The sequence below is a fragment of the Argopecten irradians genome, chromosome 13 (assembly GCF_041381155.1).
Source record: "Argopecten irradians isolate NY chromosome 13, Ai_NY, whole genome shotgun sequence".
Classification (NCBI taxonomy): Eukaryota; Metazoa; Mollusca; class Bivalvia; order Pectinida; family Pectinidae; genus Argopecten; species Argopecten irradians.
The window spans coordinates 25,926,727-25,942,589 of record NC_091146.1 but is presented as its reverse complement, the minus strand read 5'-3'; the positions used below and the strand labels follow the sequence as shown (position 1 = coordinate 25,942,589).

Sequence of the window (15,863 nt, the reverse complement as noted above, 5' to 3'; positions counted from 1 at the left end):
ATTGCAATCTAATCAAATCTACTGAGTGATTGAGTGATAGTCACAGTATTGTACACACTGGGTATCACTGTTTAACAAATAATATCTACAATCCTTAATTGATGTTTTAACTTCAGTCGGGAAACCTTTCCGCTTCTGTAGAAAATGAAAAGTTGCAATGAAGATTTTCCGGTGTCACTAAGTGCAATTAATTAATTTGTCATTATCAATAACGTATGGTTATTGAATTATAGTTAATCCAGTTATGAAGAATATAATTGTATGACTGTTGCTATAGTTACGTAAATAAATGTAGAACATTTTCCGATTCAGTATATAACACTAATCAATACTTGTACAGTACACAATGTGTTTTATATACAGATCCGTATAATCACTCCATTTAATAGTAAGGGATACATGTAACAGTCAGATCTGTATTTTAACTTCATTGAACATGTGGTTTAAAGCATCCTCGATACTCCAGGGGTTTCGGTCATGGCTGCAACTGTTTTAATCTAGGATTTTAAGTTACGTCATCTACCGTTGATTTCAATTTGAGATCATTGAAAAATATCTTTAAAATGGAATAAATGTAGGTAAATGTATATACGTGGAATAAATGTAGTTATATACGTACTCCTGGGGGGATAATATTCCTGTTTCAAATGTGACCCTTCGGAACGAAACAAATATATTTCAGTTTTGAAATTATATTTATAATACGCCATGCATGACCTAATTCATGTCTACATGTATTTGTTTGTTGATTGTTGATACACTGGATAAACGCGTCTGAACTTAATGTAGACTATAAAATAAACAAGGACTCCGGCACTAAGTGAGGATTATTATGTATCAGACAGGTACAATACAGTAATCACAATACATAACATATGTATTTATTAAGTGAAAGGTTCCCGTGAGAAAAGTAAAAAAAAATGGAGTTGACTTGCAACGTAGACCTTAATTCGGATCATAGGGCCTCGTACCTAATGAGAAAATATTTCATGAGATAGACCACTATTATTAACATAATTATGAACGAGGCCCTGCTTTCCGACCACGGCAGATGTGGTTTTACCCTCTTTATGATTGTACAACTTCAAAGGTCTTGGGCGTTAGAAATTACTCGTGGTTCCCGGAGAAAAGTCATTGACCGACTAATGTCAGACACCTTAACCACTCAGCCAACGTGACCCAGAAGTGGAGGGTCAGTGGTAGAATGTAAGACCTTATCCACTCAGCCACTGTGACCCAGAGGTGGAGGGTTAGTGGTAAAATGTCGGGCACCTTATCCACTCAGCCACCGTGACCCAGAGGTGGAGGGTTTGTGGTAGAATGTCAGACACCTTATCCACTCCGCCAATGTGACCCACAGGTGGAGGCCTAGTAGTAGAATGTCAGACACCTTATCCACTCAGCTGCTGTGACGCAGAGGTGGAGGGTTAGTGGTAGAATGTCAGACACCTTAACCACTCAGCCTCTGTAGCTATCAGTTGGAAGGTTAGTGGTAGAACGTCAGAAACCTTATCCACTCAGACACTGTGACCCACAGGTGGAGGGTTAGTGATAGAATGCCAGACACCTTAACCACTCAGCCTCTGTAGCTATGAGGTGGAGGGTTAGTGGTAGAATGTCAGACACCTTATCCACTCAGCCACCGTGACCCAGAGGTAGAGGGTTAGTGGTAAAATGTCAGACACCTTATCCACTCAGCCACTGTGACCCACAGGTGGAGGGCTAGTGGTAGAATGTCAGACACCTTATCCACTCAGTTGCTGTGATGCAGAGGTATAGGGTTAGTGGTAGAATGTCAGACACCTTATCCACTCAGCCTCTGTAGCTTTCAGTTGGAAGGTTAGTGGTAGAATGTCAGATACCTTATCCACTCAGCCACTGTGACCCACAGGTGGAGGGCTGGTGCTAGAATGTCGGACACCTAACCAATTAACCACTTTGACCCAGAGGTGTAGAGCTAGTGATTGAATGTCAGACACCTAACCACTCAACCACTGTGACCCAGAGGTGTAGAGCTAGTGATTGAATGTCAGACACCTAACCACTCAACCACTGTGACCCAGAGGTGTAGAGCTAGTGATTGAATGTCAGACACCTAACCACTCAACCACTGTGACCCAGAGGTGTAGAGCTAGTGATTGAATGTCGGACACCTAACCACTCAACCACTGTGACCTCATTCTTGATACCACAAATTCAAACCTCTGTGTCATGATTTCTAATCTGATGTGAAGCAGTTGCCAGATACAGATCGTTGGTCTGTGGATTTCCTCTTGGTACTTTGCTTTCTTGTACCATCTAAACCTGGCATGTTCTTAAATGACTGTTTAGAGGACTTACCCTCATCACCCCTGAAAATTCATAATAGACTAGTCTAGTCATTGATTTAGAAGTGCCAAATTGTTTCTTTAGGGATGAATGAAACTAATAAAACCAAATCCCTGCGGCCCAGGACCACAGTTTATGCAAAATTGATTCCCTTTCACTAAAATTGATTCCCTTTCAATATTACACATCACATATGAACAAATGCTTTTTATTCCTTCTACAATTGAAAGATTTTAAATCATTGATTACATTTGGAAACCGATTAACCAACACATCCTTATTATCCATGTTTTCCAATTTTGGACCCCTCCCCTTTGTCTCCTTTCCTTGATACTCCAGGGGTTGGTAACAGAATAGAACAGGTAATTTAGTCGTTTGATGTTTATCAAAAAGAGCCCTATAACGGTATACTGTGGTTAACTGTGTGGCTTTGAAGTAGTGCGTTGCTCTCTCTGTAGTCTTTAAAGAACATTTTGCAGGCCTGTGATTGGTTCAGATTCGTTCCCCTGAGCTGTCTCCAGTTTTACTATGAGATAGTCCAGGGGTGAAGAGATAGAAAGTGATCAGAACCCCTGCAGTATCAAGGATGCTGTCTTCAACCATAATAAAACAACATTGTGTTAATTTTTGTAATACTTGGAAGTTTTATTTCCAACATTGAAGAGATTGCATAACAAATATTAGTTTTAATGTATAATTTAAATACATAACTTTCATAACACTTTTATACATCTGTATAAATGTAAATAATAAAAATAATAAATAAAATTATACAATTTACACACGCACACATAAGCACAGAAAAAATCCCTCTTCAAATAGAATAAAAACTACTTTAAAATCGTGATCAGCTTTCACACTTGATAAAAGTTGCGGACACACGTAGGCCTCAAAAATCAAGCAAAATCAATCTGATAGGTATCATCACTATTAATTTCCATTCAAAACAGATTTGTAACAGGAATTCACTTACTTACAAACTTGCATCCGCGATATTCCAGGGGCTACTATCACTGACGTCATAGCTACCCCTGGACTATATCTCATAATAAAACTGAAGGCAGCAGAAAACTAAGGTAAATAGATCCTTTGATGTAGATTAAAAGAGCCGTATAAAGGTACACTGTGGTTGACTATGTGGCTTTGAAGTTGGGTGTCGCTCTCTCTCACTCTATAGTCTTCAAAGGAAGTCTCGGCAGACCTGTGATTGGTTAATTTCTTTTCTCCTGCCCTGCCTTCAGTTTTATTAAGAGCTAGTCCAGCGGTGGATATAACAACATTCATAGTAAACCCTGGAGCATCAAGGATATCAAACCTGCGACTTATTTGTTTAACATTTCAAAACAAACATCCTAGAGCATACATACATATTCATATACATACAAATAACATGTGACCGAACAGTTTAATAGCTAAACATACAGCAGACAAGGTAAACTTTTAAAGTCTTATTTTTATTTAAATTTAGTTTTATATTCAAGATTTTCATTTAATACATAATTGGCTCGTCTAGCCATGTCATGAATATCGTAAGACACATGTGTAATAACACTATTATAACGTCCCATGTAGTTTTTACATCATAATCTGTATATGATGTTGTTTGGTTGTCTCAGTAGATGGAAACGTCACATCCAAGCTAGATTTACACTGTTTTGTATGGAAACAAAAGTAAAAGTTTCTTTTATATTTCTATATAATTTAATTTCATATGTTACACTCATTTCTATTGATTAGATCTTTGAGGTTATTTTTCCATAGACTGAATAAATTGTACGTCACGTATAATGACGTCATAAATACAAAATGTTTTCGCAGGGAATTTTAAAAGCAGCACAGTCATTGGCTATAATTATCAATGCGCCACAACTTTTTTTGTTTTATTGTAAAAGGAAGTAAATTTACATACTTTTATGCCTAATTAGTACCTGATTGAGTAATCTGAATTAAATTATAAGCATTATTCTCAATATCTTTTGGGGTTATGAAGTCATAGACAAAAAACAGGCGGACATTTTTTTTTATAGACGTTTCGCAGTGTAAGAGATCGTAAGTGATCAGAAACACTGGAGTATCAAGGATGCAATTATGTTTGCATAATCTCTACTTCAAAGATACATGTAATCCTTCTTTGTGTCGGACCATTTTGTAGAAATTTTAAACTATCAATCTAAACATGATTGTAAATCTTAAATATAGCAAAAAAAATCTAATATCAACTTTGAATTTGTATGATAGCTACAAACTGTACATATCTTTCTGTATCATTTAACATTTATATATATCAACATTCTTATCTTCAAACAAAACAGCAAACAAACAAAGAGTCAATAACAATCTACATAAAGATCTTTTATACAGGTACGAGATAGAAAGAAAGATAGAATACAGAGAAAGGAAACATAGTAAGAGATAGAAAGAAAGATAGAATACAGAGAAAGGAAACATAGTAAGAGATAGAAAGAAAGATAGAATACAGAGAAAGGAAACATAGTAAGAGATAGAAAGAAAGATAGAATACAGAGAAAGGAAACATAATACAAGATAGAAAGACAGATAGAATACAGAGAAAGGAAACAGGGTACGAGATTGAAAGACAGATAGAATACAGAGAAAGGAAACAGGGTACGAGATTGAAAGAAAGATAGAAGTGAAAAGAGAGGAAATGGAAAGGATGTGAAAAACCTACTGAAATATCATATCTAATAGATATCTGGTAACAGTTGGAAGGGGATCAATGTTGAAAGAAAGAAAAATGCAAGAAAGAAAGAAAGGGAGAGAGAGAGAGGATAGAGAGGGAGAAAAAGGTATTGTACATATTTTAGTGGTAATCATATTTTATGGCAAAGAATGAAAGAAAAAGAAAGAAAGAGAAAAAAGAAATAAAGAAAGAAAGAAAAGAAAGAAAGAAAGAAAAAGAAAGAAAGAAAGAAAGAAAAAGAAAAAAGGGGGGGGGGGAGGCAGTGATTTGAAGACTTAATTGATGAGAATCAAAAGTGTATATAACCCTCACACACAGTAATTAATTACAACAACAATCTGTTTGTCATGAATGAACTAATCAACAGCGGTTATTTGCATGTCCAATAATTTGCTGATAAATGCGGATCACACTTTCCCTATTCACCAACTCGTCCCATCAATGATTGAGATTTTGATATCTTGTTATATCAACACTTTAACGCCAATTTAAACTGAAAGTGTAAAGTTCTGTAGCCTAGGGAAACACATCATCATCTCTTGGGGGAGAATTTCGGGTTTTGCGGCCCCTCAGTGTACGAACGTAACTCGTAGTTGGCAACTTTAGGGTCAAATTCAAATTTGTCTCTGGCAAATATCAATCTAATGTCGGTATGGAGAAAGATTTTCCCGGTCTTTGTACTCGATATTCTGAAAGAAAAAGAAGAAATTGTTACAATTATATTATAATGAGTTATGAAATATTTTGATACAGATTGTCACACTGAAATGTACAATGTATTTGCCATAATTTGTGCAAAGGGCGCTTAAAAAATTGTAACAAATAAAAGGGGGGGGGGGGGCACTTATCAGTGAACCAAAATATAAGCTGTGGACGAAAAAAATCAGCCATATTTTTACTCTTTCTGTACTCGTGGTACATAATCAGGTACAGTTAACATGCATATGCCTCTAACCTTTGGAACACAATTTTATGTTGTGATTCACATGTAAAAGACTTGCAACTTCATGTGATATGGGATACAATGCTGATGTCAGGGGAATCATATGTTAACCGTTGTTAAATCCATGGGATATGGGCATTTATCCAACTTCAAATCCTTCTCCAAAAAGGAGAGGGGCACTTATAGAGGGAGGGGTACAAATTACGGTAAATACGGTGATAGAAATCAAGCTGCTAGATCAAATAGAACTGTCCAGTAGTTTAAGAGGAGTAGCTGTAGGGGAGGGTTACTAATTACGGCAAATACGATCCAGTAGTTTAGGAGGAGCAGCTGTAGAGGGAGGGTTACTAATTACGGCAAATACGGTCCAGTAGTTTAGGAGGAGTATTTAACACATGTTTACACAATCTGATTAAATTACAGATCCTTATTACCACTACGTGTGATAAGAGGATCTGACAACATCCCATTAGGGTTTACGTTCTGGTGACCTTTGCAAAATGGCCAATCAAATTGCTGCTGCCAGAATCTTGACTTGGGACGAAATAGTTTGCAAAAGCTATCCGAATTATTTACGTGTACGTAGTCATCTCGCCCACAGAGCACAACAAATTTGAATGTATATGTATACTGGGACGAAAAAGCGTTTATCAATTAACGTAGCAATGAGTAAAAAATATATTTGATCTAAGTACATGTGGTGAAAAGGTCATCCAAGCATGACCTCTCATGGGATGTTGTCAGATCCACTATTGAACGGAGTGGTTATAAGGATCTGTATTTTAATCGGATTGTTGTTTACATTATAAATGCGTTTGTGTCACAAAATGCTCATTGCACTAACAAAGAAAACATTAAAGCATTATATCAAAACGTAAGACAATTAATGAAGGTGAAGTGATATGAATGTATTATTTCAACATTAAACTTACCAACGAAGACTTCGCTTGCTAGAGTAGTGACGCAGGCGTTGCAGATTATTATATAAAGTTGATGTTAAAGTATCATGGAATAGGGCTACGCGTTAACTTTATAGGTCAAACAGATTATTATATAACGTTAATGTAAAAGTGTCATGGAATAGGGCTACGCGTTAACTTTATAGGTCAAACAGATTATTATATAACGTTAATGTAAAAGTGTCATGGAATAGGGCTACGCGTTAACTTTATAGGTCAAACAGATTATTATATAACGTTAATGTAAAAGTGTCATGGAATAGGGCTACGCGTTAACTTTATAGGTCAAACAGATTATTATATAACGTTAATGTAAAAGTGTCATGGAATAGGGCTACGCGTTAACTTTATAGATCAAACAGATTATTATATAACGTTAATGTAAAAGTATCATGGAATAGGGCTACGCGTTAACTTTATAGGTCAAACAGATTATTATATAACGTTAATGTAAAAGTGTCATGGAATAGGGCTACGCGTTAACTTTATAGGTCAAACAGATTATTATATAACGTTAATGTAAAAGTATCATGGAATAGGGCTACGCGTTAACTTTATAGGTCAAACAGATTATTATATAACGTTAATGTAAAAGTGTCATGGAATAGGGCTACGCGTTAACTTTATAGGTCAAACAGATTATTATATAACGTTAATGTAAAAGTATCATGGAATAGGGCTACGCGTTAACTTTATAGGTCAAACAGATTATTATATAACATTAATGTAAAAGTATCATGGAATAGGGCTACGCGTTAACTTTATAGGTCAAACAGATTATTATATAACATTAATGTAAAAGTATCATGGAATAGGGCTACGCGTTAACTTTATAGTCAAACAGATTATTATATAACGTTAATGTAAAAGTGTCATGGAATAGGGCTACGCGTTAACTTTATAGGTCAAACAGATTATTATATATAACTTTAATGTAAAAGTATCATGGAATAGGGCTACGCGTTAACTTTATAGATCAAACAGATTATTATATAACATTAATGTAAAAGTATCATGGAATAGGGCTACGCGTTAACTTTATAGGTCAAACAGATTATTATATAACGTTAATGTAAAAGTATCATGGAATAGGGCTACGCGTTAACTTTATAGGTCAAACAGATTATTATATAACGTTAATGTAAAAGTATCATGGAATAGGGCTACGCGTTAACTTTATAGGTCAAACAGATTATTATATAAGTTTAATGTAAAAGTATCATGGAATAGGGCTACGCGTTAACTTTATAGGTCAAACAGATTATTATATAACGTTAATGTAAAAGTATCATGGAATAGGGCTACGCGTTAACTTTATAGGTCAAACAGATTATTATATAACGTTAATGTAAAAGTATCATGGAATAGGGCTACGCGTTAACTTTATAGGTCAAACAGATTATTATATAACGTTAATGTAAAAGTATCATGGAATAGGGCTACGCGTTAACTTTATAGATCAAACAGATTATTATATAAACGTTAATGTAAAAGTGTCATGGAATAGGGCTACGCGTTAACTTTATAGGTCAAACAGATTATTATATAACGTTAATGTAAAAGTATCATGGAATAGGGCTACGCGTTAACTTTATAGGTCAAACAGATTATTATATAACGTTAATGTAAAAGTATCATGGAATAGGGCTACGCGTTAACTTTATAGGTCAAACAGATTATTATATAACGTTAATGTAAAAAGTATAGCAATAAAGATAAGAAATTAATGTCCATGACATTGGAATAAACAGTTAAGTAATTCCAAAAGTATTGACAATTGTTTTAGGCGATATGCCCCTTCATCAAGACATAAAAAGAACAATTAAAATAACATTTTGGGGACGATCAAAAATGTTTACAAAAACACTAACTATAAACATACATATATTGGATAATGTTCAGTGCTTTGTCAGAGATACCAATAGATTTCGCTGAATTTTGTTGAATATATTTTGTTGAACTCGTTGAATATCTTATAAAAAATTATATTTGTAATGATATGAACTAGGAGGCATTTTGTATATGATGTTTATCAACATCTCGCTTGATGTTTTAGGATATCATCATCATTAAATAAATATAGCAATTCAGATTATTTATGTATATATCAATATTAATTTGTATCTACTGTTAATATGTAAGGAGAGGGCGTGTATAGGCATGTTGCCTGTTTCCCAATTCCGAATGTCTGTAACATCTGACAATAAAATATTCTGAAATGAAAAACAAAAAGTTTACTTAGCAAAACAATAGCGATGCGTCTGGATGATCCCTTCAGCCAGTCGCCATCGCCATATGACCTAGTGCTGATACATAACAGTCTTAGCTATGAGTATTAAACTGTGGCACATCAACATTTAAACAAATGAAAAGCCGTTACGGAGATTATACACCTTTAATGCTGATTCTGTATATAACGGGCATGGTGTGGTTAATAATCTCCGACACGTTAAGTTATATGTACATGTACCATAACTGGACGAAAGGACTAGATATGGTAATGGCTCTTTTTGGCCCCTAAATCTACCAAATTTCAAATTAAGTATTTAGAAATCAAGTTGCTGCGTTTGAAATATTGAATACGCCCCTTATAAAATCTTAATGATATTTTCGTTGACAGAAAGTATGTTTTTACTTTATAACCATGGCAACGTTTCATAAATTATGCAAATTTGGAAATTTGGTCAATTTTGGTATATTTTTTGACAGTTTTTCTTTTTAAAACAATAGAGCACCACCTAGAACAAACTTTATATTTAAAGGGAATTAGCAAACACGTAGAATACATCATCTTGAGAAATATAAAGTTTGTTCTAGAAGGCGCTGTATGTTAACTAGATGAAAAACTGCATGAAAAGGCCAATTTTTATAAAATTTTCACATTTTGCATAATTCATATATAATAAAAATAGAAATGTTATATTACCTAATAGCACTGTCAAATATGTCAGGTATGTAGTTAATATTTGAAATGCAAGATTCACATCTTGAAATAACAGACTTTGAAAAATAGCGGATTTGGGGGTCACAAAAGACCCTTACCATACCTAGTCCTTTATTTTGTCTTTTGTAATCTATTGAAAACCTTAAGGTTGATGAATAAATCTGTGAACATCATTCACATGAACAGACAAACATGTATGATGTCCTATAAACATAATTTATGCTCTTTAAAAGGTCATGTATGTATACATGTCTTATGTCTCGTATTCATGTCTTGTATTCGTGTCTTGAATTTATGTCTTGTATTTATGTCTTGTATACATGTCTTGTATTTATGTCTTGTTCTCATGTCTTGTATTTATGTCTTGTATTTATGTCTTGTATTTATGTCTTTTATTTATGTCTTGTATTTATGTCTTGTATACATGTCTTGTATTTATGTCTTGTATACATGTCTTGTATTTATGTCTGGTATACATGTATTATGTCTTTAATTTACTATTGTCTGGTATACATGTCTTGTATTCATGTCTTGTATTTATGTCTTGTATTTATGTCTTGTATACATGTCTTGTATTTATGTCTTGTATACATGTCTTGTATTCATGTCTTGAATCTATGTCTTGTTTTCATGTCTTGTATTCATGTCTTGTATCTATGTCTTGTTTTCATGTCTTGTATTTATGTCTTGTATTCAAGTCTTTTGTTTTCGCCTGTTTAGATGAACACATATACCTGCAGAAGTCACTTTACAATTACTGTACTCATAACACTGTAAAAATGTGAAATGATACAGTAGACCACTACTTGGCTTCATGGTTTGATCGAATGTACTCATTTCACCCCACTGTAGAAGTAAATATAATAATTTTTGGTAGTACCGCCAAAACTCATTTGATCTTTTATTTGTACATATAAGATTAAAACATTGTGAGTATTGTAATTCTCAAAATATTGATAAATGGTGGTGAATGATATATTAAAAGCGCTTTTGATTCGTGAGTATCGAAATTACGAAACATATCACTTTAAGGTCACATTTAATAACCTAGATGTATTAGCTTCGTGTGTACCTACTCTTTGCTCTAAATACTAACCCTGATCACGTGGTGCGATCTATATATATTTGGATTATCTTAATACATCTGTTGGATTAACCTATGATTAAGGGAGAGTTGATTTCGACAAAGCTCTTTACTGAAGGAACGTTCATACTATCAGGTAAGACTTTATGTAATTTTATTCTTTAAAATTATATTTCTATTCCATTAAATAAAATTTAAATATAATACCATACGAAATTAAATTGGAAAAGAAAAATATCTCATCTTGTAAAAAATTATTTGGCTGAATTATTGGCTATGTCTGGAGTTGACATTGTTTCCATAAGAAATTCGAATTTTATATCTACATCTAAATATCTAAGGTGAATTTTCGTGTATCTGTATCATTAACCTAATCTTTTTCAAGGTAAAATGTACAGGATTTTATTATAGTGATAGTAGGAAGAGCATAAAGATTTAAAATTACAGTCTTCGGCGGCATGCTTCAGTGATAAAGCACTATGAAAAGGGCAAAAGTTCCACTATACAAGAAGACACAACATGAATATACCGCAGTCTCCCGAAACACGCACCTCGCACAACATACACGCAACACACCGCATACATGGGAGGCCGTCCTTACATGACCATAGCTGTTAATAGGACGTTAATTAATCAAACAAACAAACAAACAAATTGAAATTACAGTTGTTCTACAGTACACAAGCTAGTTCAGGTTTACAGGTATCTGCTCTAAATTTTCAATATTCCCAAAGATTTTAATTTCTTGTATTTTTTTCCTGAATTGTCATTTTTATCAAATTTATCTTAAGGTGTATATATTATTAAGAATGATATCTACAAAAGTTAAATATTACTTATGTAACAAGCTGTGCTGTAATTTTTGAAGACATAACTTGCATGTTCGAAGATACTTTCTTGTGTTGTAGACCTTTTAAAATAAATGTCCTATTAACAGACAGGGTCATTTAAGAAAGGCGTGCCATGGATGTGGTGTTCTGCGTGTATGAAGTGCGTGGTGCGTGTTTTGGGAGACTGCAGTATGTTTGTGTTGTGTCTTTGTGCAATAGGTACATTGTGTATATTATTACCATATTTATAACGCTCTTTTTCTTAAGCATGTTGCTAAAGGCACAAAGCAACATAACCCAACGGACTTACTTACAACGGACGAACCAGTCGTCCCACTCCGTTAATGCTAAGCACTATGTAGGAACAGAAACTGCCATATTTTATATTCTCGCACCTCGGACAGGGAAATCTCACATGATAGCCGGTGCTAGATTTTTCTATCTCGTCCGATCTGTCTGGTACCTTTACGCGAATTGTGGCGGAATTTTACGCCATTCATGTAACAGTCCGCGCATGTGACGTCAAACTCTCGAACCGGTGACGTCACTAGCGTCAGATAATCAATATTATTAGAAATATGTGCATTCAGTGATTTACCATGCATTGTTTAGTTGTTGTTTTTAATTATTAAACAGTATGTACCGATTGATCATCGTTTGTCTTTGATATAACCGAACTATAGTTTTATGCGGAATGACTGAAATCGAAGCGCAGATGTAATGGTTAATCGACTTTGAACCAGGAGGCCCATGACGGGATAGTTTTACACTCCGAACGCTTATATAGATGGGTTTTGTTATATCTTAGAGGCGCGAGAAAAAAAAATCTATTACCTTTAAGTGATCGAGATCGGGTTATCTCAGTCTCGGGCTAAGATTTTGTAACATCCAAACCTCGGCTAACGCCTCGGTTGGGATTATGTTACAAAATCTTAGCCCTCGACTGAGATAACCCGATCTCGTTCACTTACAGGTAACAGATTTTATTATAGACGTTGGTGTGTCTGGGCCAGGAGGCATAATTCAGAGCCTACCTCACGTGTGCGAGCGTGTTAACAGTAGGCCAAAAGTGAGATAAACGTTAGGGAGAAGAAAGTTAGATAGAAAAAAAAAAGAGAAAAGACAAGATTCTTAATTTAGCCAAGCAACATACCTCACCCGGTTACATTAAACTGACAACGGGCGATCATTCGTCCCACCGCCTTTATGGTGAGAGATAAGAAAGAGTAGAAACGATCACCGTTGGGAGGCTGCGGTATTGAGTGATGTGTCTCCTTGTGATGCTATGATAGTAATTTCTTTAACTGTGATTGTGTATGTCAGGGTTCCGTCATGCGGCCGGTCTATTACTATTTTGACTGACCGTGTTCTTTGACTGTGTATTTCAGGGTTCCGTCATGCGCCGGTCTATTTACTGTTTTACTGACAGTGGTCTTTAACTGTGATTGTGTATTTCAGGGTTCCATTATGCGGCCGGTCTATTTTCTATTCACACTGACCGTGTTGTCGAGCTGTGGCCAGTCCGTCCAAGGACGTAACGGAACGATGGACGATTGGATCAGACTGACCAACACACTCTTGACCAACTATTCCAAAGACGTGGACCCCGTCTACAACCTGAACGAGACCCTATTTATAGACACGGGGATGTTTATTCTGTCTATTCTGGACTTTGACGAAGTATCAGGTGTGATCACATTTAATGGGGGATTATATCACACATGGACTGACTTCCGGTTATCGTGGAACCCACAGGATTATGGGGGAATTGAAAATATACTAGTTAGCTCTTCGTTGGTATGGAAACCCAGTGTTTTTATTATAAACACCGCCGAGGACTTAACACCGTTTGATTCGGGCAAGTTTGAGGTGCGTGTAATGTCCAATGGTCGGTGCATAATATCGCCTGGCCGGAGAATAGTGACCACGTGCTCTGTGGACATGACAAAATTCCCAGTTGATGCCCATATCTGTGAAGCAGCATTGTTGCAATGGGGTGTCATGCCGGAGGAGAGAGCTCTCACATTCAACAGATCAGATGTGAACTTAGATTGGTACACTCCGAACGGTGAATGGACATTGGTCAGTACTGTTGTAGAGAACTCGACTTATCCTGGGGGTCTGCGTTTCACTATCAATATAAGCCGAAAACCTGTATATTTCACTTTATCCTTGATTATACCCATTGTATTGTTATGTTTCCTGAACCCGTTCGTGTTCCTCCTGCCTGCCTCCTCGGGGGAGCGGATATCCTACACCATCACCATGTTCCTGTCCATGGCGGTGTATATGTCTATTATCGGGGACAGTTTACCAAAGGTCTCAGAGAATATGGCCGGGATGTCATTTTTCCTGTTGATATCCCTTATATACAGCGGCTGTTTGATTGTACTGACGATATTCACACTGCGATTCGAATCTCTTTCTGATGTTAAAGAATTCCCGAACTGCATCAAGCGTGTAACAACCTGTTTAAAAAAGAGGAAAAATAACAAGGTCCAACGTGCTAAATCGCCGGACTTCGAGGAGGAATGTGAAAAGAAAAATGATAGTAATGACGTCATCACGAAAGATGACGTCAAGGGAACAATCGACAAAACATTATTTATTACGTCATTTGCTGTAATTGTAATTTTTATTGTAATCGTGTTCTCTTTTTTATTTGTGTAATCACGTGACATTTGTTTATATCAATCAGCCATGAAATTAGAAAAAAAGCTTACAAACCTCTCCCAAATCAACGATTGGAAATATTGATACCATTCGCAATACGTTCACCTAAACCAGCTAAAGTATCAACATAAATTGTATGGAAACTTCGTGTTATAATAAATATTGTAACGTAATAAATTTCTTTGTTTTCGTTCTAGAGAAATTTTATATAGAGGACATGAGGATATGAAAACTCAAATTATGAGGAAGGTTAATATTGATTTTTAATTGATTTCTTCTTTTGTTCTCCTTAATCGAGACACATCGTAATTAATAATAGTGATCATTTCTACTTCTGATAAGACGGGAGTGAGACGACTGGTTCGCACGTTGTAAGTATAATGTGACCCGATGGGATGTGTCCGGTATCTTCGGCGTGATGCTTCAGTAAGATAGCACTATAAAAAGGGTAAGAGTTCCACTATTATGTTATCGTACCAGGGAACGATTACATGACGGTACGTTAAACCCACACAACTCAACTATTATGAAACGACACAACACGAATATACTGCAGTCTCCCACACTACATGAATATACCGCAGTCTCCCAAAACACGCACCTCGCACAACATACACGCAACACATCGCATACATGGGAGGCCGTCCTTACATGACCATAGCTGTTAATAGGACGTTAATTAATCAAACAAACAAACAAACCGACACCACATCTATCGATACATGCAACATATGGCATAACACAGCAGGCCGTCCTTAAACGGATATACCATACCAATATACCACCGTAGACTGGATTACCTGCCTTACTACCAAATCTCTCCGCTAGGTTGCGCTCATAAATACTAATATTGTGTTTTCGGAGCGAGCGAAAAAATACGGCAGGCAATCCAAAAACAAATGTTTGTGGAAATCAATGGTAGTGTCTGTATCAGAGGATGACTTCTAGTTTGTGTGGTAATCATATGGATACAGATCAAGATGCGATAGCTAAATTGATAGTGGGCGAGAACTGCTCGCTGACCAGTAGACTAAAGAAGACAAAGTCTGACAATTCTTGATTTCATATTTATTAATTACATAATTTTGCATTTGTAAAAGCTCCATATCATCAAATGTATTTCATATTACAATCTTGAACATTTCTAAAGAAAACAATATACGTCGATGCCAATATCCGGAATAACAATAAATGTATCATGAGAATATGTTTTATATATTAACCTTCTGAAACTCGGTCCTGCAGTAATTGCGTTAGAAGTGTACCTGCTGCCCCTATTGCATGATTGTAAAAGGCGACTAAATTTAGGATATTATCTTTTCTCCTCCTAACTGACTTTATCTTTCCTAATGCCTCCCTTGGCACCGCCTCACTTTTTAGGCCTTGAGTTGAGCGTTCGCC

The 15,863-nt window shown here is 35.7% G+C and overlaps 1 protein-coding gene across 1 annotated transcript; it reads left to right on the top strand.

Moving 5' to 3' along the window:
* Positions 1 to 13,249: 13,249 nt before the first annotated feature.
* LOC138306340 (neuronal acetylcholine receptor subunit alpha-7-like) lies at positions 13,250 to 14,639 on the top strand. The gene has a single exon (XM_069246772.1). It carries the CDS (start codon positions 13,257 to 13,259, stop codon positions 14,457 to 14,459), a length of 1,203 nt encoding a protein of 400 aa, XP_069102873.1. The 5' UTR covers positions 13,250 to 13,256; the 3' UTR covers positions 14,460 to 14,639.
* The last annotated feature ends 1,224 nt before the right edge of the window (positions 14,640 to 15,863 follow it).